General features: G+C 27.8%; 4 protein-coding genes across 13 annotated transcripts; 3 read left to right on the top strand and 1 right to left on the bottom strand.

The window, feature by feature from the left end:
• The first annotated feature begins 514 nt into the window (after positions 1-514).
• LOC126864982 (phosphatidylglycerophosphatase and protein-tyrosine phosphatase 1) lies at positions 515-4,053 on the top strand. The gene is made up of 6 exons (XM_050616951.1): positions 515-608; positions 746-800; positions 3,073-3,215; positions 3,311-3,391; positions 3,557-3,763; positions 3,858-4,053. The coding sequence occupies exons 2-6, from the start codon at positions 788-790 to the stop codon at positions 3,978-3,980; spliced, it is 567 nt and encodes a 188-aa protein (XP_050472908.1). The 5' UTR covers positions 515-608; positions 746-787; the 3' UTR covers positions 3,981-4,053.
• LOC126864980 (mitochondrial GTPase 1) lies at positions 788-3,014 on the top strand. The gene has a single exon (XM_050616945.1). The coding sequence runs from the start codon at positions 788-790 to the stop codon at positions 1,754-1,756; it is 969 nt and encodes a 322-aa protein (XP_050472902.1). The 3' UTR covers positions 1,757-3,014.
• Positions 4,022-11,359, bottom strand: LOC126864974 (alanine--tRNA ligase, mitochondrial). Of its 5 annotated transcripts, none has more exons than XM_050616929.1 (12): positions 10,596-11,359; positions 10,294-10,467; positions 9,858-10,198; positions 9,464-9,742; positions 9,225-9,369; positions 8,501-8,673; positions 6,802-7,130; positions 6,419-6,686; positions 6,201-6,326; positions 5,931-6,113; positions 5,469-5,822; positions 4,022-4,530 (listed from the first exon to the last, which is right to left on the bottom strand). In XM_050616929.1, exons 1-12 carry the CDS (start codon positions 10,785-10,787, stop codon positions 4,500-4,502), a joined length of 2,595 nt encoding a protein of 864 aa, XP_050472886.1. In that variant the 5' UTR covers positions 10,788-11,359; the 3' UTR covers positions 4,022-4,499. The 5 variants fall into 5 exon arrangements, with proteins under 5 accessions (XP_050472886.1, XP_050472882.1, XP_050472883.1 ...); XM_050616925.1 differs by having other exon boundaries at positions 5,931-6,326; positions 10,596-10,817; positions 10,912-11,359; XM_050616926.1 differs by having other exon boundaries at positions 5,931-6,326; positions 10,596-10,854; positions 10,999-11,359.
• Positions 11,360-11,551: 192 nt separating this feature from the next.
• On the top strand, positions 11,552-25,234 carry LOC126864976 (RNA-binding protein 4.1-like). 6 transcript variants are annotated; one of them, XR_007689411.1, is made up of 9 exons: positions 11,552-11,999; positions 13,468-13,491; positions 13,973-14,315; positions 14,648-14,962; positions 15,707-15,926; positions 16,429-16,683; positions 17,114-17,170; positions 23,130-23,333; positions 24,474-25,234. XR_007689411.1 is itself a non-coding variant. In XM_050616936.1 (8 exons), the coding sequence occupies exons 2-8, from the start codon at positions 13,471-13,473 to the stop codon at positions 20,203-20,205; spliced, it is 1,146 nt and encodes a 381-aa protein (XP_050472893.1). In that variant the 5' UTR covers positions 11,552-11,999; positions 13,468-13,470; the 3' UTR covers positions 20,206-20,944. The 6 variants fall into 6 exon arrangements, 5 of the variants coding, with proteins under 5 accessions (XP_050472893.1, XP_050472892.1, XP_050472891.1 ...); XM_050616936.1 differs by lacking the exons at positions 23,130-23,333; positions 24,474-25,234 and adding an exon at positions 20,166-20,944 and having other exon boundaries at positions 13,973-14,252; positions 14,690-14,962; XM_050616935.1 differs by lacking the exons at positions 23,130-23,333; positions 24,474-25,234 and adding an exon at positions 20,166-20,944 and having other exon boundaries at positions 13,973-14,255; positions 14,690-14,962.
• Positions 25,235-26,140: the final 906 nt, after the last annotated feature.

The raw sequence follows: 26,140 nt of genomic DNA, 5'->3' as shown, positions 1-26,140 counted from the left end.
ATTACAAAGTTTATATCGCCTAAAACAACCTGATATTTTACAGTACTAATAATAATAATATTTTATAATAGAATACAATGTTCTTTACATTGAAAATTGATAACATATATTACGGTAAAGGAAACATTTCTAAAATATTGTTTTTGTAACCTTTCAGATCTAAATATAATCAATTCAATTAACTTATATATAGTAATATATGTGTATATATATAAACTTAAATGTAATCGCAGAGAAAATTTTCTCTTATAGTTACATATATGTAATATATTTAATTACAATATAATATATTTATTTGATATACAAATGTACAGTATATTATATTATACAAATATATTGCAAAATAAAACAAATTTAAACATTCGTTTAATAGAATGTTAAATAATTAAACTCCTTTGAAATATTTACATATGTTCATTGTATATACAGTGTTATGTAAGTACAATATTCATTTTTAAGTGAATTACAGAATATAATCAGATTTTCTTATATCCAACTTTTTACATACTTAAACATTTTGAACTGCTTATATAATCACTATTTTAAATACATATTATCTGCAATATAGAGTATTGTATGTACATAAAATGAACAGAATTCAGCATAAGGTTACCATAATTTTTTTATATAAATATTTTTAATTTAATGCGTACACATTACTGTATAATTAAATTTCGACATTATGTACTTACTAATTAATAAATATGTATATTTAAAATATTATACAACACAACTATTGTTTCAGGAAATTTCTTAGGAAGAATTGTATAGGTTAAGAAGTTTCAAAATGATGAGTCCAGGTAATGTAACACCCAAATTTCGTGATATTTTCAACATACCAACAAAAGATATATTAAGATGGTTCCCTGGACATATGGGTAAAGGCTTAAAAAACATGCAAAAACAGTTAAAAAACGTAGATTGTATCATTGAAGTTCATGATGCAAGAATTCCAGTTTCTGGACATTATGCAGATTACAGCAACACATTGACTGGATTAAAACCTCATATTTTTGTATTAAACAAAATGGATTTAGCTGATATGAAATTTAAGAACTCTATAGTGGAAAATTTAAATCAAAAGGGATTATCTAACATATTATTTACTAGTTTTAGAAATGTAAAATGTGAAGGTGCTAAAGAATTATTACCTTTAGCACAAAAATTAATTAAGGAATCAAATCGCCATAACAGAGCACAAGAGTCTTCATTTCAAATAATGATCATTGGCGTTCCTAATGTAGGGAAATCATCACTTATCAATCGTTTAAGAAATAATATTCTTCGTAAAAGTAGTGCTGTGCCAGTTGGCGGTATTGCTGGCATTACACGATCTGTATCAACACGAGTGAAAGTATCAGAAAAACCAGATATCTATGTTTTAGATACACCAGGAATTTTAACTCCCAAAGTAGATAATATGCATACAGGCTTAAAATTAGCATTAGTTGGTTGTATGCAAGATCATTTAATAGGTCCAGAAATATTGGCAGACTTTTTATTATTTTGGCTAAATAAACAGAAACGATTTGAATATGTTGAAAAATTAGAACTAAGAGAACCACATGATAATATATCATACATTCTTACATATATTGCAGCAAAATTAAAAAAGACTTTAAGAATAAAGAATTATGATGGTAAAATAATTATAAAGCCAGACTTAAGGTTTGCAGCAGAACATTTTCTTTCTTTATTCAGAAAAGGAGAATTAGGCTATTATTGTTTAGATGAAGATTTATTACTGTCAAAATGAAATTTAAATATAAAATATATAATTACAAACATATTACGTTTTTTGTTAGAAATTTAAAAATATTTTCAACTATATATATATATCAAAACAGTATATCATAAGATTTCTGCTTGTGTACAATAAATCTTAATAATTTTGATATTTAAAAATAAATTTCCATAATTCTATATATATAATAATGATCAGCATTGCTATTATTATCATATAATTATTCCTCTTTATTCAAATATGGGACATTATATATCATAGCTAATGTATCTATATACGTATATACATATGCATGTATTTGATTAGCAGTTAAATATATATAGAAAAAATTTAATCTTATTAATAATTATATTAATTAAAAAAGTAAAAAGTGATAAAAGGCTATTAGAACAAAGTAATATTATTTACGATAAATTAATATCAAGAACTATAATAAATAAAATAATTGCATTATTTAAATGTTTCTTTAATAAATAAAAAACGATATAACAATATTAAAGAATAATGGCAAATACAATATAATCTTGATTACTATTGAAGAAAATATTAAAAAAGCTATATCATATACATTATGTCATATATAAACAGAATCTGTGCATTAATAATATTTTAATCAGTCTTCTATAAAATCAATAGGATTTTGAAAAAAAAGTATAGTTATGTACATGTAATTGTGGGATAATTATAACAATGATAATCATAATTAAATAAATATGTATATTATGAAAGTGTCATTTGATATCGAAAAATTCTAAGTATTTTTATTAATTCAATATTATGAAATTGAATGTTTTAGATTCAGTAGCAACATTTCGAAGTTATAAGTAGATATACGTATTTATTTATTTAATTATAAATTTATATCTTTATTAATTTTCAAAATTATGAAATCATTTCAAAACAGATTATTTTTTATTATACAAAGTTCGATTACTTTAATTTGTTTTAAACAAAAATTATTTAGTCTATTCATTTAAATAATTTAAGGTTTCGTACAATGATTATTTATACTATATGTTGTACTATATGTTGTTGCTTATTAAAAGTGATTGCTTTAAAAAAAAATGTATGAATCTTACTACGTAACTAGCGTAAACCGTTATGTTAACATTCACTCCCTTCTCATATTATAAATTCTGTTACTTTCACCTTGTGAACTACTTACAATATCACGACTGGTTGTAAAGTCTTTGATAAGATTTAATAAGATTGTTTAAGAAATACATAAAATAAAATTATACTATATACGTTTATTGTATTTAACACGAAAGTTAATGTTTGATTTATATATATGTAGTGACTGCCTTACTAACGAATTTAAATTATAGTGGCAATGTTTGCGAGGTTGACATTTTATCCAACGCTTCTCTATAATGTATTAATGGAAAAAATTTCGTCAAGAAATTGGTACGATAGAATTGATGACACTGTTATATTAGGTGCTCTACCATTTCGAAGTATGATCAAACAGGTATATTACATTATACATGCTATATAATTTGAATTTATAAAATTGCAATAAAAATATAATTTAATTGCGAAAAAATAAGATCTTTAAAATTTTAGTTAATAAATGAAGAAAATGTCCGAGGTGTTGTTTCAATGAATGAAGATTATGAATTACAGTTGTTTTCCAATACTAAAGAGGTATATATATATATATACATACATATATGTATACACACATATATATATAAATATAAAGATACATATATAAGAATTATTACTATATATATTTAAATAAAAATTTTTAAGTTAATATATTAAACAACACTGACAACATTGAAACATTTGATTGCACATATTTTTTAGGAATGGAAAAATAACAATGTGGAATTTTTACAACTACCTGTAACAGATATTTTTCAATCACCTTCACAAGAAAAATTACAACTTGGAGTAAATTTTATTAACAAATTTCGTGATGTTCCGACTGAATTAAATACTAAAACTGTTTATGTTCATTGTAAAGCAGGAAGAACACGTAGTGCAACATTAGTTGGATGCTACTTAATGAAGGTAAGATAATTATAAACATATGGATTTTTTTATAGAATTTCATATATCTTTCAAATTGAATTAAATTGAACATTATAAAAATAATCCTTGTTAGAAAAATCAGTGGACTCCAGAGGAAGCAGTAGCATATATGCAACAAAAAAGACCTCACATATTATTACGTACCGAACAGTGGAATGCATTAAGACTTTTTTATAACAACCATGTAAAACAATAATACATCATTTAGATAAATATACAGTTATTATTAAACTAATATATATATAAATAAAATTTTATTTGTTACAAAATTTTTATGTACAAGTTAAAACATGTTTATTACTTACTAAATCTCTAATTCTTTGTAATTAATAGAGATACAGAAGTAATAGTCTATATAAAACATAAAAATATAAAATTTTGCAGAATAATAATTATAATGAAATAAAATATAGGACAATTTATGAAAAATAAAGCACCTAAATATGCTTGTTGTATTATAAAACTTGACTGAATAAAAGTACAATATTATTGTATATAATGATACAAAAATTTTATCTATATATTTATAATTAATATAATTTAATCTAATATACATATTAAGAAATGCAAACATTAATTTAATATATATTTCATTTACACATGGCAAGTCAATTACTAGATATTTATGCATTTATAGAAAATTTAGAAATGCAAAAGTTTGTACAATGTACATAATATAGAAAATTCTATAAAATATCCTTAAACCCCAAACATCTCAATCCATCCCTGTTTGTTTTCTTGAATACCTATAATTAATAATTGGAAATAGTATTAACAAAATTGGAATGGAGTACTTCAAAATATTATTATTAATTTAAATGTAAAAGAATTAAAACTATAGTAATCTCTAATGTAATATCAAAAATCAAATTTCCAAAATTTATATTGATGGTGATAATGACACATTGAAAACATTGATATTAATTGACATTTGAAAACTGATATCTCTCATACATATAATACACATTAGGGTTGTGCCGACTAATAGGTTAAGCTGACTATCCGTCCACTTTTGTAATTGGCGACTAGTCGGTAAAAAAAACTATTTATCGGCCTTAAATTTTTAGTATCATAGAACATAGAAGTAAAACTACAATGAGCTTTCTTTACTGTCATTAGCATAATGTTAATATTTCTTAATATGTAGTATACTTACTTATGGGTACATATTTGCATGTAACCTAATTATTATATAAAAAATTAAAAATAATAGTTAGTATTTATTGAAATAAATTAAATAAGTAGGTATCAATTAACTAGGAACATTGATTATTATTTCTTAATTTTATTACAACAAAAAACTGTTTAAAATGAAGAAACACAACGTAATAAAATAAATACAACAAACAATTTTCTCTTTGGATTCGTAATATTATACAATAATAAATTTGACGCGATTTATAGCGGTGTTTAAAAATAATCAGCAAATAATCGGGAGCCGATTAATTGGTTAATCGGCTAGTCGGCCAAAACCCTAATCGTTATACGACTACGTCTCTAATACACAATTATTTCTCTATTATTAATTATTGTTGACTGTTCTTAATTATTATCGTTAATATATGATATCCTATATTATTATATCTTCAATGAATGTTATTCAAGGTAATATTTGGAAATTAATATTATAAAAATTTAATTGATAGATTCTAATCACAGTTATATCGCTATGCATAATACTTACTTTTTTATTTCTTGCATTTGTATGTGAAAAATTTTATCTAAATCTTTTAATTTCATTAAACACTCTTCTTTAATGAGATATGGTATTGGTATTCTATTGGGATTTTTTATCTCACTCTCAATCTTTTTACTAATTGTTTTAAATGTTTTACATGTTACTTTTCCATTTTTCAATTCGTTTTCTAAATCCAAAATTTTATAATGTATATTTTCACCTGCCAATTTGGCAGACCTTGCAAGTGATCCTACAGTTGCTTCAAGAGTAAAATTTGATGCTCCTTTTGAGAAATAATTGAGAAAACAAAAATATTTTAATTCTCCTGTTTTAAATACATGTGTACCACAACATGCTTCTCTAAATGAAACATATACATAGTATCAGTTATCATCAAATAAAAAAATATCTAAAGAAAGAATTTTTTTCAAAACATAGCTTTTCTTATTATTTCCTAAGAATACTTACTTTGATCTTAAATCATGAAAATTAATTTCTATGAGCCTAATATCCTTATAAAAATGAATTTCTCCTGGTATTAATGTTACAGAACTTTCTGCTAATAATTCCAAAGCATTTAATATTTTTGTAGTAACTGGGACATTAGCTATTATAACATTATTTATAAGTTCTTCAATTTCTTTCAATTGCCTGAAAGAAAGATTTTCTCCAAATGAATTAAATTGACATTTTAAGCTGTGTGGAATAATAGTAGAATTCCGTAAATAAACTGCTTGCATAATTTGTTGTATTGATGCATGTAATAAATGTGTTGCAGTATGATGTTGCATTACTCCTACACGAAATTCAGGTTCAATGGAAACCAAACAATCATCTTTAAGGTTTAGTTCTTCAATCCATTTTCTATAGGAACAAATTTTTTCTTTATAGATTCTTGCTAATACAATATTAACAACTATAATACAATTATGGTAAAAATTAAAATAAAAACTTACCTCAAATCAGTTTGTACAAATTTCCCATAATGTATAACATATCCATTAATTTTCTTCACATCATATACATTAAACGTCCAATTTTTTGAACAGATGATAGCCTTGTCTGATATTTGACCACCCTGTGTTGAATAACATAATGTTTTATCCAATATAAGTCCAATTTTATCTTTATCTGATTCTGCATTGTAATTTGTAATTGTCTCATTAACAGTTGAATGTATATTTTTGTTTGTATTTTCATTTGCTTTGTTTATTATTGTATTATCTGAAACAAAGAAATTATGTACTCTTTTACTATATTATTTGAATTTAGGTAATACGAAATCAGTACACACAAACGTACACAGAGACAAAGAGAGAGATTAATGATCGATCTTTACCATTTATAATTAATGCCATAATTTTACTTTCAACTTTAGGAAACTCATAACTATTTCCATTAAGAACACATTTATATTTAAAGCTGTCATCAGTTTTAGGTATACAATTTTCTTCAAGTATTTCTAAAGATTTCTTTATGTCTGTTATACTACTCTTTTCAAGGCCGATTCTAGACCGATTTTTGAGACATTCTAATTCTTTCTGGAAAGCTACTTTATCAAAATATAGAGATTCAATATTTGCTAGTTTAGTAATTATTTCTACACTTAAACCATATGTGTCATATAACTTGAAAGCAACACTTCCTGATAAAACATTACTTCCTTCTCTGCAAAATTAATAATAAATTAAACAACATGTACTTTTTTGCCTATAATGGGTGATCTACATAAAATACATTTGCTAGTCTACATAGAGTTTCATATCTGTATTGACCCATAGCAATTGGTGAATATAAAAACTAAGTTTTCACAATTAAATAATACCTTATTATTGGGTTGTTGAATAAGTCAAACTTTTCTGAGGTCATGTTTTTGTTTAGAGACAACAAAAATTCTACATGGATGAAATAATGACATTACCCAATAGATGGCAGGAGATTGTTGAATAGGATGGTGTACATTTGGTTTAATTGTATTATTGCAAGGTGTCAGAATATAATTTATAATTCATATTAGAAGAGATTTAAGATTTATCCAACAATCCAATATGCATATAGTTATCATATTCCTCACTAATGCTGTTAATAAATTCATATATATGATAGAGGATCGATAAAAAATGATCCACTATCATTATTTTTGCTCTACAATCCTCTATAACCATCAACATAATCTGTTTGCGACATTACTTGTAATTCTACCTTTTGACATTCTTCTTAATCAGGATGAACTTAGCAATTCTCATATAAAATGTTACAAGTTATTATCTTGGAAACTACTACATTTTTTTAATGTAAACAGATGACTCTATCAATATATTAAAATTAAAGTAGAACTTTAATTTATGTTTTCAGAATATATATTAGGTTCTATTAGATAAGTATTATGTTGTCCATTTTGTTCTATTTCTATTATTATGATCATACATAGTTCAATAAAATAATATGAAACAAAAAATGTTGTACATCTATTATTTCCTTACAAAATAAAAGAAGCTTTTGAGATAACCTAATAGATTTTACTTTTGCAAATATTCAAAATATTGCTTGTTCAAAAATAAAGTCTACTTTTTTGTGTTGCTGTATGTTCCAGACTTGATTTTTATTAAAACATTGTCATGAAAAAGGTTTGAGATAAATATTGTTTTTAAGTAAACTTATAAAATATAAAAATGTGCCATTTCATTTAAATAAATGAGGGAGTATTTTGCCCCTTAGGAAATCAGTAATAGTCTCATGTATTCTATAAAAAAAACGTAATGAACCATTTATTCTATGAAAGAATCTAATAAATCAAACTTACAAGTGAACCAAGTACTGTTTGTCTTATATTCAGGTTGCAAATTATAGATACAGATTGCTGCACGAACTCTTTGCTTCATGAACTGCTCTTTCCAAAAAATGATGGAGATAGTTCCCATCATAATGCAAGCTAGAATTTCAAACTACAATACAAAATATACTAACTTTAATAATTTATAAAAAGACAGTTTATATTTTGCGTAGATCACCCTATATACTTATATACAGACACATACAAGTTATTAAGTACACGTTGAAGGTACTTGTATCCACCTTCAAGTCCAGGAATCAGTTGTTCAGTAATCGAACTCAATTGAGGATATGTTTTAACAATATTTGTCCATTGTTTACAACAATCATGCTTTAATTTTTTATATAATTCTTCTTCAAATTCTATTATCTTTTGCACCTAAATATAATTATACAGGGTGGTTGGTAACTGGTGGTACAAGCGGAAAGGGAGTGATTCTACGCGAAAAAAGAAGTCGAAAATATAGAATAAAAATTTTTCGTTTGAGGCTTTGTTTTCGAGAAAATCGACTTTGAATTTTCGCTCGGTATGCGTGCACTTTATCACATCTCGTTATAACGGATCTCACTGTAGATCGTTGTCTCGATGGATATTATCGCAGTTTAAGTTTGTTTTTGCCGTAACGGAAAATTAGGAATGCATAATGAAATAATATGAAGTAATCATAAAGTTTATTATTATAAAAATTGCTGAAAATGCTGAAGAGCGAAAATTCAAAGTCGATTTTCTCGAAAACAAAGCCTCAAACGAAATATTTTTATTGTATATTTTTGACTTCTTTTTTCGCGTAGAATCACTCCCTTTCCGCTTGTACCACCAGTTACCAATCACCCTGTATTACATAATAAATTACAAAATGCTATATGATAGACAAATAAATTATAAGATCTTACACTATCTTTCTTATTATATTTTTTACTTTATAGTACCTTTTTTAAATTTTCCTGCAGTTCTGGATAAACATCACCTAAATTTTCTACTACAATATATGAGAGTTCAGAAAGTATTCCCTGTTTTTTAAATACTTTTTCACTAACATCAATTGATTTTCTTATTATTTTCCTAAGTTTATTACTGAAAAGATAAACCCATAGTTACATACAACTATTATATACATAATTATGTACATAATATATTAATTATAATTATTATATTTAGAATAATTTACCTTTGTTCTGGTATAACTCCGTCTGCTAAAGCTACAGTAATCATTCTGCTATGATCTGCCAAAATTCTATATCCACTATCAAGTTCATTTTCATCATTATAAAATTTACCTTTATATTCTGGTGCTTTTGTATATTTTTGAATAGTTTTAAAAAATGGTTGAAAAATATCTGTATCGTAATTGGATTGTTTTCCTTGTAATACTGCAACTAGTCTTTCAAATCCCATGCCTGTATCAACATAATGTTTTGGCAGAGGTACTATTGTACCATTTGATAATCTAATGTAAAATGATAACAAATTGGTATTTAAAATAATATAGATATTATATTATACAAAAAATATTTATTTCAAGCTTGATAATAATAATTCTTCTATATTGCTTTATTCCATACCGTTCATATTGTATAAAGACTATGTTCCATAGTTCAGTAAGATCTGTGTAACCCTTGTTAATTTGCATACACCGATTTTTTAATTGCTTTGTATGATCTATATGTATTTCTGTACAAGGACCACATGGTCCTGAAATACCCATTTCCCAAAAATTCTCTTGTAACCCAAATGGAAGAACTTTATCTTCCCTAATGCCTATACTTAACCAAACATCTTTACATTCTAAATCAGGTTCCAATTCCAATCTTTCATCTCCACCAAAATATGTTACATATAAACATTCTTCGTTAATACCATAATGTTTCGTTAATAAATTCCAAGCATAACGACAAGCTTCTTCCTACAAATATGAATTGAAAACTAAAAGTGATAAAATATCTTTTTAAAATAAATATTATATATTTGTTTTATAATAAAATATTTTTAGAAACTTACTTTAAAGTAACTCCCAAAAGACCAGCTTCCTAACATTTCAAAAAATGTGTGATGATAGCTATCATTTCCAACTATATTCAGATCATTATGTTTTCCACTGATTCTTATACATTTTTGTGAATTTGTAACTTTCATTGCAGGCGGATTGTAATAATCTAAAAAAATTCCTTTAAACTAAAAAAATTTAGATGTTTTATAGATATTTGATACTATGAAACAATATAATTAATGAAAATTAATTATAAAAAGTAATAGTAATCTGTGATAGATTTATTTTTTATAATTCTAGTTTTGAAACATACTTGGTTCATGCCAGCATTAACAAATGCTATTGTATGATCATTATATGAAATAACAGGGCTTGATCGAATAAAAGTATGCCCCAAATCTTTTTTAAAATAATCCAAAAATTCATTTCTGATTGATTTTGCACTTTTTTGTATTGCAGATACAGTACCAGAACTATACATTCGTACTCGTAAAATGTGATTCATATCTTTTTTAGTTTAAGTATTATTAACAACCTTTGATTCAAATTAATTAATCTATTAACTTAAACAACTATAATTTAAAGATATTATAAATTAATAAGTGTATATAAATGATAGTATAAATTACTTAAAGCATAGTATATTATATAAATTGTGAGTTAGGTTCAAGTAGGCTTCTACGCGATCATACAAACAGATCTCAAAGCTCATATACCTAAACCTGCGGTAAACCGTCCGGAAATTGAGTCGTGACTAGTGGTGAAAAGTTAACATGTAAGATAGGAAGGTTCTCATTCTGTGCATGCGTGACATACTATTAATGTCTCAGACAGAGACAGAGACACTGTACTCATCTCTGTCTGTCTTGCAAAAACGCGGACTTTATTGACTTCCCATGTTGATTTTTCATGATTAGACACGATTTAATTTTCGGACAGTTTTCCTTAGTAAGTATCGAGATCTGTTTACATGATCATGGGTCCTTATAACAAATATTCCGACCACGGCCATATAAATAGATCTCGACTCGCTAGAGAAAACCGTCCGAAAATTAAGCCATGAAAAGTCAACATAGAAAACAATAAAGATCTCGTTCTTGCGAGACAGACAGAAATGAGTAGAATGTGAATATCTCTGTCTGAGATATTCATAGCATATTACACATGCGCAGGACAAGAACTTTCTTGTCTTCCATGTTAATTTTTCACGTCTCAATTTTCGGACGGTTATCCCTAAGCTTTGATATACGAGTGTCGAAGCATGTTTATATGATCGTGATTTCGGCTATTGAAAACAGTAATTTTTATCTGTATGATAAAAGCATATCCATGAGTTAGAGTTATATTATATAATTCCTAAGTTATGTTATTGTCATTAATTAGGTTATAAAAATTGTCCAGTTATAATGTATATCTTCCCCATATAATAATTTGTTTCTTAAATCGCTTAAGTTTTTTAAATAACTAAATGTTAAGAATTTATATTTTTCACAAAAGAATATTTATTCATGAAAATATGTCTTACAAATAATCTAGTGACTTTGTCGTTAAATGAACTAAGGGTGGCAAGTACGTAGTACAGAACTCGTTGCTTGCCGTCAAAAGTGTTCAAGGTGGAAATCGTTGACGCCATTTCGTATCTCGTTTCGCTGAAAGCGTCACGAAAGTTTTATCCCTTTTACTTTAATTTAATTTCGCCAAAACGTCGCAGCCACATGTAAGTAGTAATGTGATATTGTAATAAGCTTTTTGACAATTAGAAATATTTTTGAGGAATTTGAAACTTAAGTGGGGTGAAGAGATTTACATATCGTCAGTTACTAGGGCACGCCAAGGGCCGGTTGTTTTTAGATATCTTTTTTTCTCGGTTACAAGGTCGTATTTCAATTCTACATTTTAAAAATTCGGTCTATATAATATACTTGTTTTGTACTATTTCATTATAATAATTACGGTCGATGGGACGAATGAAATTGTTTTCCTTTCTATTGATAATATCTGATAATTTTCATGGCCTTGAACAGTATATAAGCGTCTTCTACGTTACCGGAAAAAATATCACAACTTTTCAAATTTCATTCAATTTTTTTTTTCAGCTATTTAAAGTTTACAAAATTTTTATAAAACAACTCCCTTTATTTTTATTTGTTAAAAAATAGATAAAATTGTTTTATTTGCATTTTAAGACACCTGTTCTTACACAGTTATAAAATGTGTAGTAATGACCATGTAAGTTTGATACATTTTTTTTAATATTCTCGAAATGTAGTTTCTCCATTTTAGGAAATTTCAAGGAAATGTTAATGCTTACATGTAACCATTTCTTCCTAAGGTACTAATTTTTAAAGTATATACATATAAGAACTTAGATGTTTATTATTTGCTTCTTTCATGACATTAATTTTTTTATGTTATTCTGTGTATGGTTTGATTATTAAATCCAAACAAAATGCACATATACAATTTAGCAAAATTATATATTCAAAAAGGTAATAATTTTGAAATCAAGTATAGTGATTTATATTTATTTATTATTTAATTTATAAATAAAATATAATGTTGTATATTTATTACATTGTACTTAATGTACAATGTTGAATAATGAACCAATTAAAACTATTTATATATACATAGGAATTATATATATCACATTAAAAAACATTAAACACAGATTAAGTACGTCATACTGTTATTTAAAATAATTCGATTTTAGAAACTTATTTTCTCTTTTAGATATTATTGCAAAATACAAATAATATTGAAATCAAAATATAATTATTAAATGTTGCTGTATATATTAAAAAATTCTATTATAAACTTTTTATAACTATATTTTGCTTAAGCATATCACATAGAATGTAAATTTTTATTTGAAATATAACTTATTATGATATAATTATTACTATAAAAAATTGGCCATCTTATGAAGATAACATGAATTTTAAATATACTTGATTTAAAATTCTAGTGTACAATGCGCATAAAAATGCATATAACTATAATATATGCAATAGTGATAGATATAAATGATTGCAAAATACTATTATTTCACAAATCATATTTAAAATCATTATTGTAATTAATAGACTAAACTATTATAATAAAATGTAAAAATGTAATCATTTAAAAATGAAATAATAATACACATAAGACTGTAATTAATCATACTATTTTTTTATTTTCAGAAAATGGTTTCATCTAATCAACCGGTAAGAACAATGCTAATAGTAAATAGTTTTCCATTTTGTATTATTTGATGACCTCAATGTTTATTTTTCATGTACATTACTTTTTTCAAATAAATGATTAATATATAAGTTGAATGGCATAATTTGTTTATAGGTACATAAGGTATTGTGTTTTTGTAATTTTTTTATATATTCAAATCTTTTATAACTTAATCATTTACAAATTTTAGTTAGATTAAATATCAGTTTAGTGATTATTATATATAAGCTCAATGATATCATTATTATTATTATATGATTTTTGTAATAATAGCAAAAATTTTGAGCAAGATAAAATCTCAAACAGACACCATACTTTCTGCAAACAGGGGTATGGTCAATTTTAGAGGTACAAAATGAATGTAACATTTTCTTTATTAATTGGTATTTATAAATGCATGTATTATAATTATATAAAGAGATCATGAATAAGTGTTATTAACTGTATGTTTCAATTTTACAGAGAAAGACAAAAATATTTGTGGGTCGGTTACCAGAAAATTGTCGCAACGATGAGTTGCGACAATTATTTTTACGTTTTGGTGAGGTAACGGAATGCGATGTCATGAATCGATATGGGTTTGTCCACATGGCACGTGAGGAAGACGCAGCTGCCGCAATCAAAGCTCTTCACAATTCAAACTTCAAAGGGGCAACAATCAATGTGGAACAGTCTACAGGCAAATCACGTGGTGGAGGAGGAGGACGCAGGGATGGAGACAGAAGAGGTGGACCAGTGAGAGGTGGTAGGGGGGGACGAGACGGTGGTAGAGACGCTCGTCCTGGACCATACAATGATAGAAGAGGTTGGTAAATTTATTTTTATGATATTCTATTTTGATATAACTATTTTCTCATTGCCTATTGCACTTCTGTGTAATATTTAATAATCAGTATAACAAACTTTTATCATTTAAAAATATACATAATTCATACTTTTTTAAAATTTATGAGAAAAATTAGAATGTGTTATTCTACATCAAAGTTAATAAACTTTTTAAAATTATAAATATATAATCAGACATAAATTTATGAAATGTAACATAAAGCATTTTGCAATGAGAAAATAATCAATTAAAGTAAATATATTTTTCATACAGACTAAAATACAAATTGGATATCTCGGCATGCTTTACAGTTCTTCCGATCCAACTCGTTGGTTACGATGGATCTGCTGCAGGTGGCGTCGCGACGGGGTACACCGATTACAATCGTGGCGCTGGAGACTTTAGTGGACGTGGAGCTGATTTTGGGACTGGATATACTGATCGTGGAGCATATGGTCAAAATGTGGGGAGCGCGGCAATGGGTTACACTTCTACGGCACCTGGAATGGGAGGAGGATACGGACCAGCAACCGGAGCTGTTGGAGGATATGGACCAACTGGAACAGCTGATTACGGTCGAACTGACTACAGTCGTGCTGCAGATTTTGGAGCTAGAACAGATTACGGTAATAGCGGTGGTATGTGTTTTATTTAGCCAGGATAATGTAATATTCATAATTAACCCTTTATATTATTCTTCTTAAATTAAACATTATTTTCATTTACAATATTATATTTCATTTTAGTATTTATCTTTGAAATTTGAAATACATATTTTTGATATTCAGATTTTACTTTTACATATTAAAATTGCTTTTATTATAGATCAATTGTAGAATTGTTATTTACAAAGAAAAATAAAATAGCTCCTTTTTTATCTGACATACATATATTTTGTATCATTAATTACTATTATTTTCATTTTTTTTTAATAAGACCATATAATATATCTATTTTCAAAGGTGTTCTGAAATATAAATGTATAAATTTGTCTTTTTTTTAATAGCACCTAAATTAAACATACTTTTGTTGCAACATATTTTTTCGTAAATTCATAATTTTTTTCATTTCCTTGTTTTTAAACAATTAAATGTATGAGATAAAATAACATATGTATATATATGTCATTCCATAAATAATGTTTTTGCCATTTTATTTATGAAAAGGGTTATCATGAATGTTACACTGTTAGATTTTTGCTCTGGATACCAAAGTTGAATGCATGAAATAAGATTACATATATTCATTTTAAATGTTACTATCAATCCAGAGCTATTTGTGGATACTAAATATCTAACAAATAGGATAGATCTAGCCAGGCTGTAATAAAAATAACTATTATTCTGATATAGAGTGTATACATTTTGCAGTAGTTGGAGGTGGGATGACTGGGGACTTTAATCGTGGTGCCCCAGGTCCAATGGATTATGGACGTACAGATAATTTTGGTGCAAATCGTACTGTTGATTATACAGCTAGAAATGATTATGATCGAGCTGCAACTGGGCCTATGAGAAACGGTGGTGGTGCAGTTGCCACTACCGGGTATGGGACGGGTTACACAGATGTAGGATATGATGAAAGTCACTGGTAATATATTTCATTCATTTTACACTAGATTTAATTTTATTATTTAATATGAATTAGTATATTAATACATTGGTAATTTTTATTAATATAATTCAATAACTATATAATAGTAACATTTAAAGTAGTAAATTAGATATTAAAGATTTGGATTAACAATTATTAATAAAATTGATACACATTTTTTATAAGTTTTTATACACAATATATATTGGTTCTAAATATGTAAGGACAAGAAATTTAACCTTAGAGAAGTTCAGATTAATGTTAACAATTTAAAATAAGTATGCACTGTAAAAGAATAAGTCTCTTGCAGCATTTTGAAGTATTTTAGCATAACAATTATGTGAATTGAAACTTTATTTTTATTCTAACCTGTAATGCTTATACTAATTTAAAATTTGCAAGTGCATTACAAGATCAATTAATTATGCTTGAGCAACATTTTGGTGCATTATAAGGATAGAGTGAAAATAAGTTAACATATTCCAATTGTGTATGACAGGGGTTATCCGGGCGGGCCTGGGGATATGATGGGTGGGCCCGGGGGGGTAAGTCAGGGAGCTTCGATGGCCTACGACAGGAGGGATGGTCCCCCTGTTAATGATATACCTCCATTTAACAGGCCAATGAGTACTGGACCCAGCTACAGCACTGGGGCACCTAGTTATAGTACTGGTCCTGGACCACAAGCAGACATGTTTAGTAGAAGACCTGGCAGTGCTGTCCCTAGTGGTGGATATCCACCTGTTGGTGGAGGGTAAGTAGGAAAGTTACATTCATTTTACTACTTAAAATATCAATATATAAATAGTAATTAATGATTATTATCCATTACTTTCATTTATTTTATATTTGTTGCAAATAGTTCTTTTTAAATCTTTGTTATGTGTTTGTAAATCATTATCATGTATGAAAATAAAATTATTTTTGACAAATCATCAACTTGAAATAATCGCGGTTCACTTAAGGTACATAAATATTCTTCTTTTTTCGAAATTCCACTTATTTTCAATAAATCTTCTGTTGTTTCATTTCTACTGTAATCTAGATTAGTTCATTCAATTTTATATTTATTATTTCTCATATATCATTTTTTGGCAAGGTATTTACTTATTTTAAAATGTCTTTTTCATACTGAAATATTCAGAAATATTCACATAACATAATAATTTTAATTTTTGTTTTAGCTATACCGAAGGGTACGACAGACCAGATGCATATGGTCCTCCACGTGGTGGCGGACGGTAAGTCTTATTGTTGTTATTATTATTATTATTTAATATGTTACACTACTTACACCAATGCGTTTTCTAAAGTGATACTGATCACACGGCGTTAAAGAGCGATATTAACTTATGCGAGTGATCGTTCATTGTTCAAGCGACCACGCTCTTTTTGCGCAATGTCATTTCGATTGATTGAACACTGATCTCAGTGTGCTTACGTTTTTATGCGGATCGAAATAGGTTAAACATTTTCTGTAAAAGTATAAGGTGTGACACTTAGCGTGAGAATATAAATATTTCTTGATCATAGAAAGCGTATATTTGTGCATATAACGGCACAAGATTGATTTCTATTGTCGATGAAATACGTTATACGAAATAAGTCATTCTGCGACTTTTCTAGTGTCGAGTGTAAAAGAGAACAGAGGTAGTTGAACATTTTATTTAAGTAATATATTTATTAACTATTATCTGGAAATTTAATGATTTTTTAATATAATAGTATAATGATAGCGAATATATTCTATTTTTAAATACACGCGCACACATTTTCTAAGATAATATTATTATAAAATTACTTATGTGAAGTAGATAGCTGTGTTATTTTGCTCATATACGTATAAGAAATTTTAAACTTGAGGTTCAATTTAAAACAGTTATTAAGTATTAATTATTCAAACATTCATATATACAAAGTTATAAGTTAAACAAAAATTAAATTAAGATAAAATATAAGGCATATATTCGATATCTTATAAGTTTGATTCATGAAGGATTTATGAATTTCTAAAAGAAAATTTGTTAGTGCGGTGCACATGTTAATTCTTGCATATGTTTGTACTAATCAAAACATTGTTACTTCGAAAACATTCAATCCAAATTGATCTGAATCATATATAGTTTGAATATCGAAATAGTATAATTATTCGGGCAAGATTGAAAGAAAATTCGATGTCTTTTATTGATTTAAACAATTGGTTTATTTGCATTCAAGCTATAGGAATGAAAATAATAACTCGAATCAAGTGCCTAGAAAATAATTATTCTCTCGTTACATATTCATCATGAAATAATGATTGTCAATATTGATTTGAATTTTCAAATAACTCGAAATCAATCAAGTATCTAACAAAAATATCTAATCAAATATAAGGATTTCAGTTTCTATTATTGAAAGGATTATTAGGTGACGAAATATTGTTAAGAACAATGTAATGTATCAGTTAAGAGATTACAAAAGGACTCATTTTACAATTATTCATCCAGTTAATATTACAGACTGTTTTATGTTTCCATGTCAATAGCTATAAAGCTATTCTTAAAAGGAATGAGTTAAAATACAGAGAAATATTTAATTACGTTCGAAAGAAAAACGGTATTAAGTTCGTATTTTATACTTGTCAAGAGAAAATCATTTTAACTTAATACTACCTCTCTTCTTTTATGTACTCTGCGGTAAAAGTTACGCGAAATCAGCGTGTACGTGATTCGAGATATTTGCGATTAATCGAACAACAGTTCGGTAGAATGCTGGCAAATGAACCGTAATAATAATACGTTACGACACACTGCGCCGTTAAACATGTATTCTGAATTCTGAAGATGCATGCCATCGGTCTTACCGTGCCTCGAAACCTTATCGGTTTTCATTTTTTTGAAAGAATACCGTACTACGAAAAATGCGTATCACGTTTCGAGACATACGTGTACACTGAGAAGAAAACAGCCCAGCCCGGGTTGGTTGTTGCACGAAAATTGCGTTGCGTTCTTTTGCTATTGCGTCTTTTGCCAAGATTATTGCAAATGATCGAGCAGCTAGAGGAACATTTTCAATGATCATTCAGAAAATTTATTTTGGAATGCTCGAGCACATACTTCGGAAATATTCGTGAACGTTTGAACTGTCGTCGATACGCTTTTGCGACAATAGCGAGAAACGCCTGGCTGTGACGATAAAGCAGCTTTAAACATGTGACAACTTATCAGACCTGAGTCTGATCGGTATTTCGCTTATGTATATGCACTCTTACGGTACCACACACATTAACGCTTATCTTGTATTTATATTTCAATTTTCAAACGATAGCTTCTATATACGTATATAATCTTCATCGCATCACTATAAGATCACTATAAAGAATACAAACGTCACTCAATTCAGTTTCTTTTCTAGGCACTATACTTCTACAAACTTCAAATTGTTCAGAAATTAAGTTATACTTAGCATACATTAACATAATTTGAATTAGAACAATAAATTCTTAACAAAATGACAAATATTTTAACATTTCTTTGCAGATATGTTTGGCAAATAATTAATATACAATATTAATGTACAAAGTATTTAATTGTTTCAAGTACCTTTGAATTTGGGAAAATACATTGATAATATCAAGACCATTATTCTATTTCAATCTATTTTCATTGTGTGATAAAACACTGTATACATTTTTTTCTTTTTTTTTAGCCTTTTCTTTTTTAATAACTATGGGCTGCATATGTTAATCAAATGTCTTCAGTTTTGAATCATAGCTTGTTACTGTTTTATTTGTAGAATTTACATGCAATTACCTGGAAACATAAATATCAAGATATATTTTATCCTTGTTTATATTGGCTGATGAATGAAGTAACAAATACAGAATACCTGATTACATATATTTGTCACATAGAAAGAACAAGATATTAGCTATCGTATAAAGAACAAAAGTACGAAATTAATAGAAACGATTGATAAATATTTTATCCAGGTCTGAAAGTTGTATGTTATCCGGCAAATGTGTGTTACATGCGTTGCGAGGAGATTCGATCGATAAAATCTACACGTAATGTGATATTTGGTATTGAAAGGCGGCAGTGTGAAGGCAGCACTGGCCTTTCTGTAAGAAAGAGAAGGAATTTTTGGTAAAATGTATTCGCGCATATCAGTGTTACATCTTATACTTTCCAGCTTGTTGCGCCGCAAGGCGATGAAGAAATTAATACTGCGATTTTTCATTTTTTGACCTTTTAGCTTCCCAGGTCCGGCAGACGCGATGCCACCGAGGTACTAAAAGCGTACTAAAGCAAATACTAAGCGCATGCGAAAAGGCTCCCTTAAAAAAATGCCTCTTTAGTGGTGGTCATTCGCTTACGGAATCGAATACCTAGGAACTGCCCTGCGTCTGACATACAGAGTCCATACCATTACATACGATAATATGTATAATGATATAGACACGATATAATGATATAGATACGATCTAACGTTTAACACACTAACTTAAGGTACGGTAAGAATAAGAAATGCATCAATGAGCAACATAATGAATGACTAAGGAAATAAGCAACCATGATCACCTGAAGAGAAAGAAAGAAGATTGAATTTCTGATTGAAGTAAACATGATATGGAATCAAGGAATTTTATATATCGTTCATTTTTTCCAGCAGATAGTGGATATATTCCTTTTGTGCGATTTGTGTTTCATAGTTTTTTTCTGATATTTTCCATGTTTTTCTCTCGTAGTATATACAATCCAATTTTCTGAAATGGATTAAAGCATCTTTTATCTATCTTAAGTCACATAATGATTACATATTAGTAGGATAGATAATTTCGTTATAAGTTTGTAATATTTAGCATCAACAAAATGGTGACTTAGGCTATTAAACAGAAAATGCTGTATAATCTTTTTTTACACGTAAGAACTTGGATGTTTTAAATGTTCATTAATAAAGCAAAGAAACGTGTTTGCAGAAGTTATCAATGTACCTCACAGAATGAAAAATAAAATTCAAACGTATATCTTTAAGCCTCTTAGCTTAAATATTTTCAAGTACATACTCCTCGTAACAATTTCTTTATATACACCTTGTTATTCACATAGTCTATTTGAATCTTATGCAAAGTAATTGAAGATTTTATTTTTTACCTTCGACTATTCACTATACTTTTATTTATACTTTTCAAGTAAACTTCTCTTCACTAAAGCTTTTTCTGCTCTTCGTTGAAACATGCGACGCTGACAAGTGGATGTTAAAAGGAAGTCATCGAAGAAATTTATACGCAAGATCAAGTGAAACGTGATTTACTTGTTTCTCGTCCTTCGGCGAAGCAACTAGGTATTAGCGCGCGTTCATACGTGGTACACATAATCATTATTAGAATGACGTTTTGCATTGCAAAATCGTCCTTTCTTTCTTTTTATCTTCCTTTCTTTCTTTCTTTAAAGCGTCCAAAGTATAGTTCAGTGTAATTAAATATTATCAAATAAGTATATCACAGATTTTTAGCGTGCAAACCTAAATACCGATATATTTTAAATTGAGATCAGGTGTTTATAGTATTCTTATTGTTGTATTAAATATATGTAAAAAATTTTCTGTACAACGTAGAATTGCTGAAATTTAATTAGACTTTTATTATATATATTGATTTCTGTATATTTCCAAAATTACAATTAATATATATGTATTATAACGCGTTTGATATTTTATTAATAACAAAATTTAGAAACATCTGTTTATGGAAACATAATAATCACAAAATGATTTTATAGGATTTTTATTAAATTTGATCGCTTCTTGGTATAGTTTAAATAAATAAAGTAACGTGAAAAATCTGAATGAAAAAATATTCTGATTCATTGAAGATATTATAAACTTCCTGATCTCGATTCTTAATCTAATGCTTTTAGAAATAATAAAAGCATTTCAAGTTACATTTTACTTGAACATAATATTTTAAAAAATATGAAAATGTAAACGAAATGTACGTTACATGTATTTATTAAATTTTTAAAAATACAAAAATGCAGAACGTCATTTAGCATTTGATGGAATCTACATGACTTGTACTTAGACAGCGTAATCTTGAATTATGCGACGAATCGCGCGTAAACACAGCGCACTCTAATCCTGGTGGCATATCAACGTCAGATTATTGAAGAGACGATATCAAGTCGCTTACCTATGCGTGTGGCCTGTAGATGCGACTCTGGTGAATAATGCAAGCTTCGATATGCGGATAACGTGCTACAAATTGCGTTTGCGCTCAAAGCTGGCGGTGCTTTGAATTTAAACAGAAGGTATGTTCAACGCGTGCGCCATTTACTCTTTGCTCGTTAAAGCAAAAAAAATAGTTATAATGAAAAAAACTGAAAACAGAATGCGCTTATTGCGCGCATTATCTATTGTCGGTTATTGCGACGCTGAAAATTTATGATAAAAAGCTACGAACAAAAATGTTCCTGCAATCGTCGATTATGATAATACCGTTGCGAAGATGCTGCGATGGCGAATGCTTTTAGTATTTAATTCTAATTCCATCTCTTAGGAAATCATCGAGAAAGATTATCTTTTTTATTTATACGAGTCATATGTTCGTAGGTGGCACGAGTCAAATTTATTTTATTCCGAACGTAACCCGTGTACACTATACGTATTCTCGATAGATATCGATAAATTCTCTATCTATTTCTAATGCTTCTTACTCTTTTGCGTGATTTACTTGGGTTATTTTTCAAGACGTTCTTAGATAAATTATAAGCGAATATCTAAAATATGCACATAGGGAATGATCGTTATGTTACCCTTGAATAAAGTATTCTTTGTTAATTTATATATTTCTAACATAACGTTTCATTTATTTTGATTATACTCTATTTGAATTGACTCGATAATTTGTCACTGGTGCAAATTCTTAGTTAATTATTAATTTTATGAATAAAGATAAGTAAGATTTTCAAAAGTAAATTAACATGCTGACACAGTATTAGATCTCAACAAATACTTTACGAGACTATTTGATATCTACAACGGATGTAATGGGATGGAATTAGAACTAAATTAATACGAATACAGTTTTTACATAAACAAATCATATATCAAAGAATACAAAATTTTACCTAATTTAAGATTTTATAACAAAATGTATGCTCATATTTACGCAGGCTTGGAAGATGTACTATGCATCAAATAATATAATCTTTTTGATAGATTACAAGCGGGATGACGAGACCTTGGACAATGCGATGAACTCAGATTGGAGGTATGAGTCCTAATAATATGAAGAAGCCCTTCCTCTACTCAGATCGATGGATCTTTTCTCTCAAGAGAGATACTTGCAGCAATGTTAAAGCAACGAAGACACAACAAAGGAAGAAAGAAAGAATTTCTGTTTTGACGACATATGCTGAACATGTAAGATGTAATGACTAAACGTATTACTTTTAAAATCTATTATTTTTATACTAAATTACTATATCATTTTAATCGACCAAATAACTTCATTTCATTAATATTTGATATATAAATATGAACAATCAACTTCTATATACCCAAACATTAATTTTTTATGTACAGACAGTTCTGTATCTACATGATTTTCATTCAACACGATTGGAAAAAATCCAATTCACTTTCACAATTGATTGGCATGCTACAAACAGTGTCTTTTTAAAAATGTCAGTTGAAAATTCATTCTTTGTATTAGAAACGTTTTTCGAACTTTTTTCTTGCATTTTTCCTCTGATTTTGTTTTATGTTTTTCTTGGAATTTAATTACCAGTGGTTGGCTGTTCTTTTTTTCCTTTTATTCTCTATTTTATGGAAAGATCCCAAGTTCGCTTAAATGCATTCGATTACGAGAAATTCTCCACAATTCACGTTTGTCAGTCACGTTCATTTCGTGTTTAAAGTTACTGTTTAGTCGAGCAAAAATGAAGTCCCTAACGTGTATAAAGAAACAGATAAATAGTAAAAAGGTGATGCACCAGTTCCTCTATATTCTATGGTCCTAAATAGTATTTTCGAGTATTGTCTAAATTCTAACTGATTTTTCAAAAAGTAGTATAGTAGTTATTTAAAATAAGTGACATAATCTTGTTCGTTGTGACTTGATTGATTGATCCTTTTTAGGTTACCACCATCTTTTTGTAAAGTTTATGAACAAATGATTTGATTGGGGGCATGTATCTAAACCCTATACTAAAAATTTTGGGGCAAACAGTGTATCAGAATATTCATTTACGCTAAAAATATACATAGAAATTGTAAATTCTTCTGAGGACATTGTTAGGACCGGATACATAAAAATGATGTTTCTAAGGTGTCGTGTGTCGCGAAAGTACGATACCTTCTGACTTATGAAAGACTTGTATCTAAGAATGAAATAAAGATCTCTAAATCTAGGATTTAATAGTATAATTGAGAATGTGTTGTATATTACATGATAAGTGAGGTGTGCTACTTTGAGATAGAACAGTGATAAAATTTTATTGTTGAATTTCTGACAGTGTATCAGTGGATATACTTACGTACATTCTCCTTTCTTTCCACCAGTTCCATTTGCAGTCTAGGAGGATTGGATTCTTGGATTTGTAGTGGATACCTTTGGAAATTTCCAATAATGGAATAATCAGCAAACTAGTATATGATCTTCCAGATGAGCTCGCAGGTAGTATAGTATCCATTGTCGCTGTTATCAATTATTTTATCGAGGTTCTTCAAAGTATGAGTATGACACACCTCAAACGCTTTTCTTTCTTATCTCTCATTTACTTAAAAGGGAACATACTTTGTGACTTTCAAAAAACAAATATTTTTATTGGCTTATTTAGACGTACATAGAAATTAATAGAATATGGCAGATATTTTATTTTATTATTGAAAACAAATTGAAATTGTCAATAATTTTTCACGAAATTTGATACGTACATATAGCTGATGGATTATTTTTGGCATGTCAAGTCACATATTTTATTAAAAGTTTCAAATTTTTATTATCTAGTAAAGGAAACAATTTTTACGTAAAATGTCACGGTTTCGTGAAAAATAGTATAATTTTGTCAATCTGCAAAAATTTTAAAATCGGCCCCACTAATACAATAGCGAATGCGATAGAATCTAATAAAACTCTTTCTTTTTTTCAAATTGTACGATTGTGAAGATGAATTATACTAACAGCGTGGCAGTGCAACTTTGTTCGCACTGCGATATATGCCAAAATTAATGCATCATTCACATTCGCTAATATATAAATTCGGTATTTTTTAAATAATATGTACGGTATCCTCTCTGTAATAAAAAAAATAATCAAATCACTTCGTCTATTTTTCTTGAATAAATTCCTGACAGAGTCCTTCCTTTTACGAACTCAAATATATACATATGTATATGACGTGATATACATATAATTCCCTAATTGGGCACGATTGTAAGTCTTGTGTTATATTAGAATTGCCGATCAAAAATGAAAAATATGGTAAATGTTAACCTTGACATATGTTGTTAAGAACATTCTTCCGAGTAATCTCCAGAAAGTTTTAGTCGTTGCTCATTATTCTTCAAAAAGTTAGTAATAATAATATGTTACTACTACTACGTACATTCTATTCTGCCTATGTGTAAATACATGTGACTGCAGGCATGGACGTAACCGACGCAATAGTCGCGTTTATATTTTAGTTTTTATTTGAAAGAAATTTTCACGCGTTGCTTGCTTACTCCACTTGCTCATAAAAATCTAATCCAACCACATATGTGCCAATTTCACATGCGAGCAAAGGGGGTCCGATTTTTGGCCAAAAACCTTTTTTTTTAATTTTTTGCTAGTTTCCTTGGTATTGCGTTGGATTAGATTTTTACGAACGAGTAACGCGTGCGTTGTTTCTTTACCATACATAAATACCAATGTATTGTATTACTGGCTGGATGCCCTTTTGTCTACATTTATCCATATATAAGCTCAGCAGAATTAAGATGTGAATAGTAAAAATCTAGTTGAATAAAAGATAGGTTTATAGAAATAGGATTGAATATCACAAAGTCATGACTAATACATAAAATAAAAATATGACAAAGAGAATCATCTTCAGGTATAGATTTTTTTATTATATCATATAATGCCAATAATGTGCACCTTCAAATTTAAAGAGTTGTAGGACCAATTCGTAACTTATATAAAAATTTCTTATGTACATTCTCAACTATAAATAAATTTTCTTTTC

The sequence above is a fragment of the Bombus huntii genome, chromosome 4, assembly GCF_024542735.1.
Source record: "Bombus huntii isolate Logan2020A chromosome 4, iyBomHunt1.1, whole genome shotgun sequence".
NCBI lineage: Eukaryota > Metazoa > Arthropoda > Insecta > Hymenoptera > Apidae > Bombus > Bombus huntii.
Note: the sequence above shows the minus strand (reverse complement) of the source record. Positions and strands in the feature narration are given on the sequence as shown.

What these genes read in the sequence shown, in the direction of transcription:
- LOC126864980 (XM_050616945.1), top strand. Translation starts at nt 788, where the DNA reads ATGATGAGTCCAGGTAATGTAACACCCAAATTTCGTGATATTTTCAAC.
- LOC126864982 (XM_050616951.1), top strand. An exon ending in TTCGAAGTATGATCAAACAG is followed by an intron (nt 3,216 to 3,310) that starts GTATATTACATT and finishes TTAAAATTTTAG; the next exon opens with TTAATAAATGAAGAAAATGT. An exon ending in TGTTTTCCAATACTAAAGAG is followed by an intron (nt 3,392 to 3,556) that starts GTATATATATAT and finishes CATATTTTTTAG; the next exon opens with GAATGGAAAAATAACAATGT.
- LOC126864974 (XM_050616925.1), bottom strand. Translation starts at nt 10,787, where the DNA reads ATGAATCACATTTTACGAGTACGAATGTATAGTTCTGGTACTGTATCT. An exon ending in CTTTTGGGAGTTACTTTAAA is followed by an intron (nt 10,199 to 10,293) that starts GTAAGTTTCTAA and finishes TCATATTTGTAG; the next exon opens with GAAGAAGCTTGTCGTTATGC. An exon ending in CAAATGCAAGAAATAAAAAA is followed by an intron (nt 4,531 to 5,468) that starts GTAAGTATTATG and finishes TATTAATTATAG; the next exon opens with GTATTCAAGAAAACAAACAG.
- LOC126864976 (XM_050616933.1), top strand. Translation starts at nt 13,471, where the DNA reads ATGGTTTCATCTAATCAACCG. An exon ending in TGGTTTCATCTAATCAACCG is followed by an intron (nt 13,492 to 13,972) that starts GTAAGAACAATG and finishes TCAATTTTACAG; the next exon opens with AGAAAGACAAAAATATTTGT. An exon ending in TATCCACCTGTTGGTGGAGG is followed by an intron (nt 16,684 to 17,113) that starts GTAAGTAGGAAA and finishes TTTTTGTTTTAG; the next exon opens with CTATACCGAAGGGTACGACA.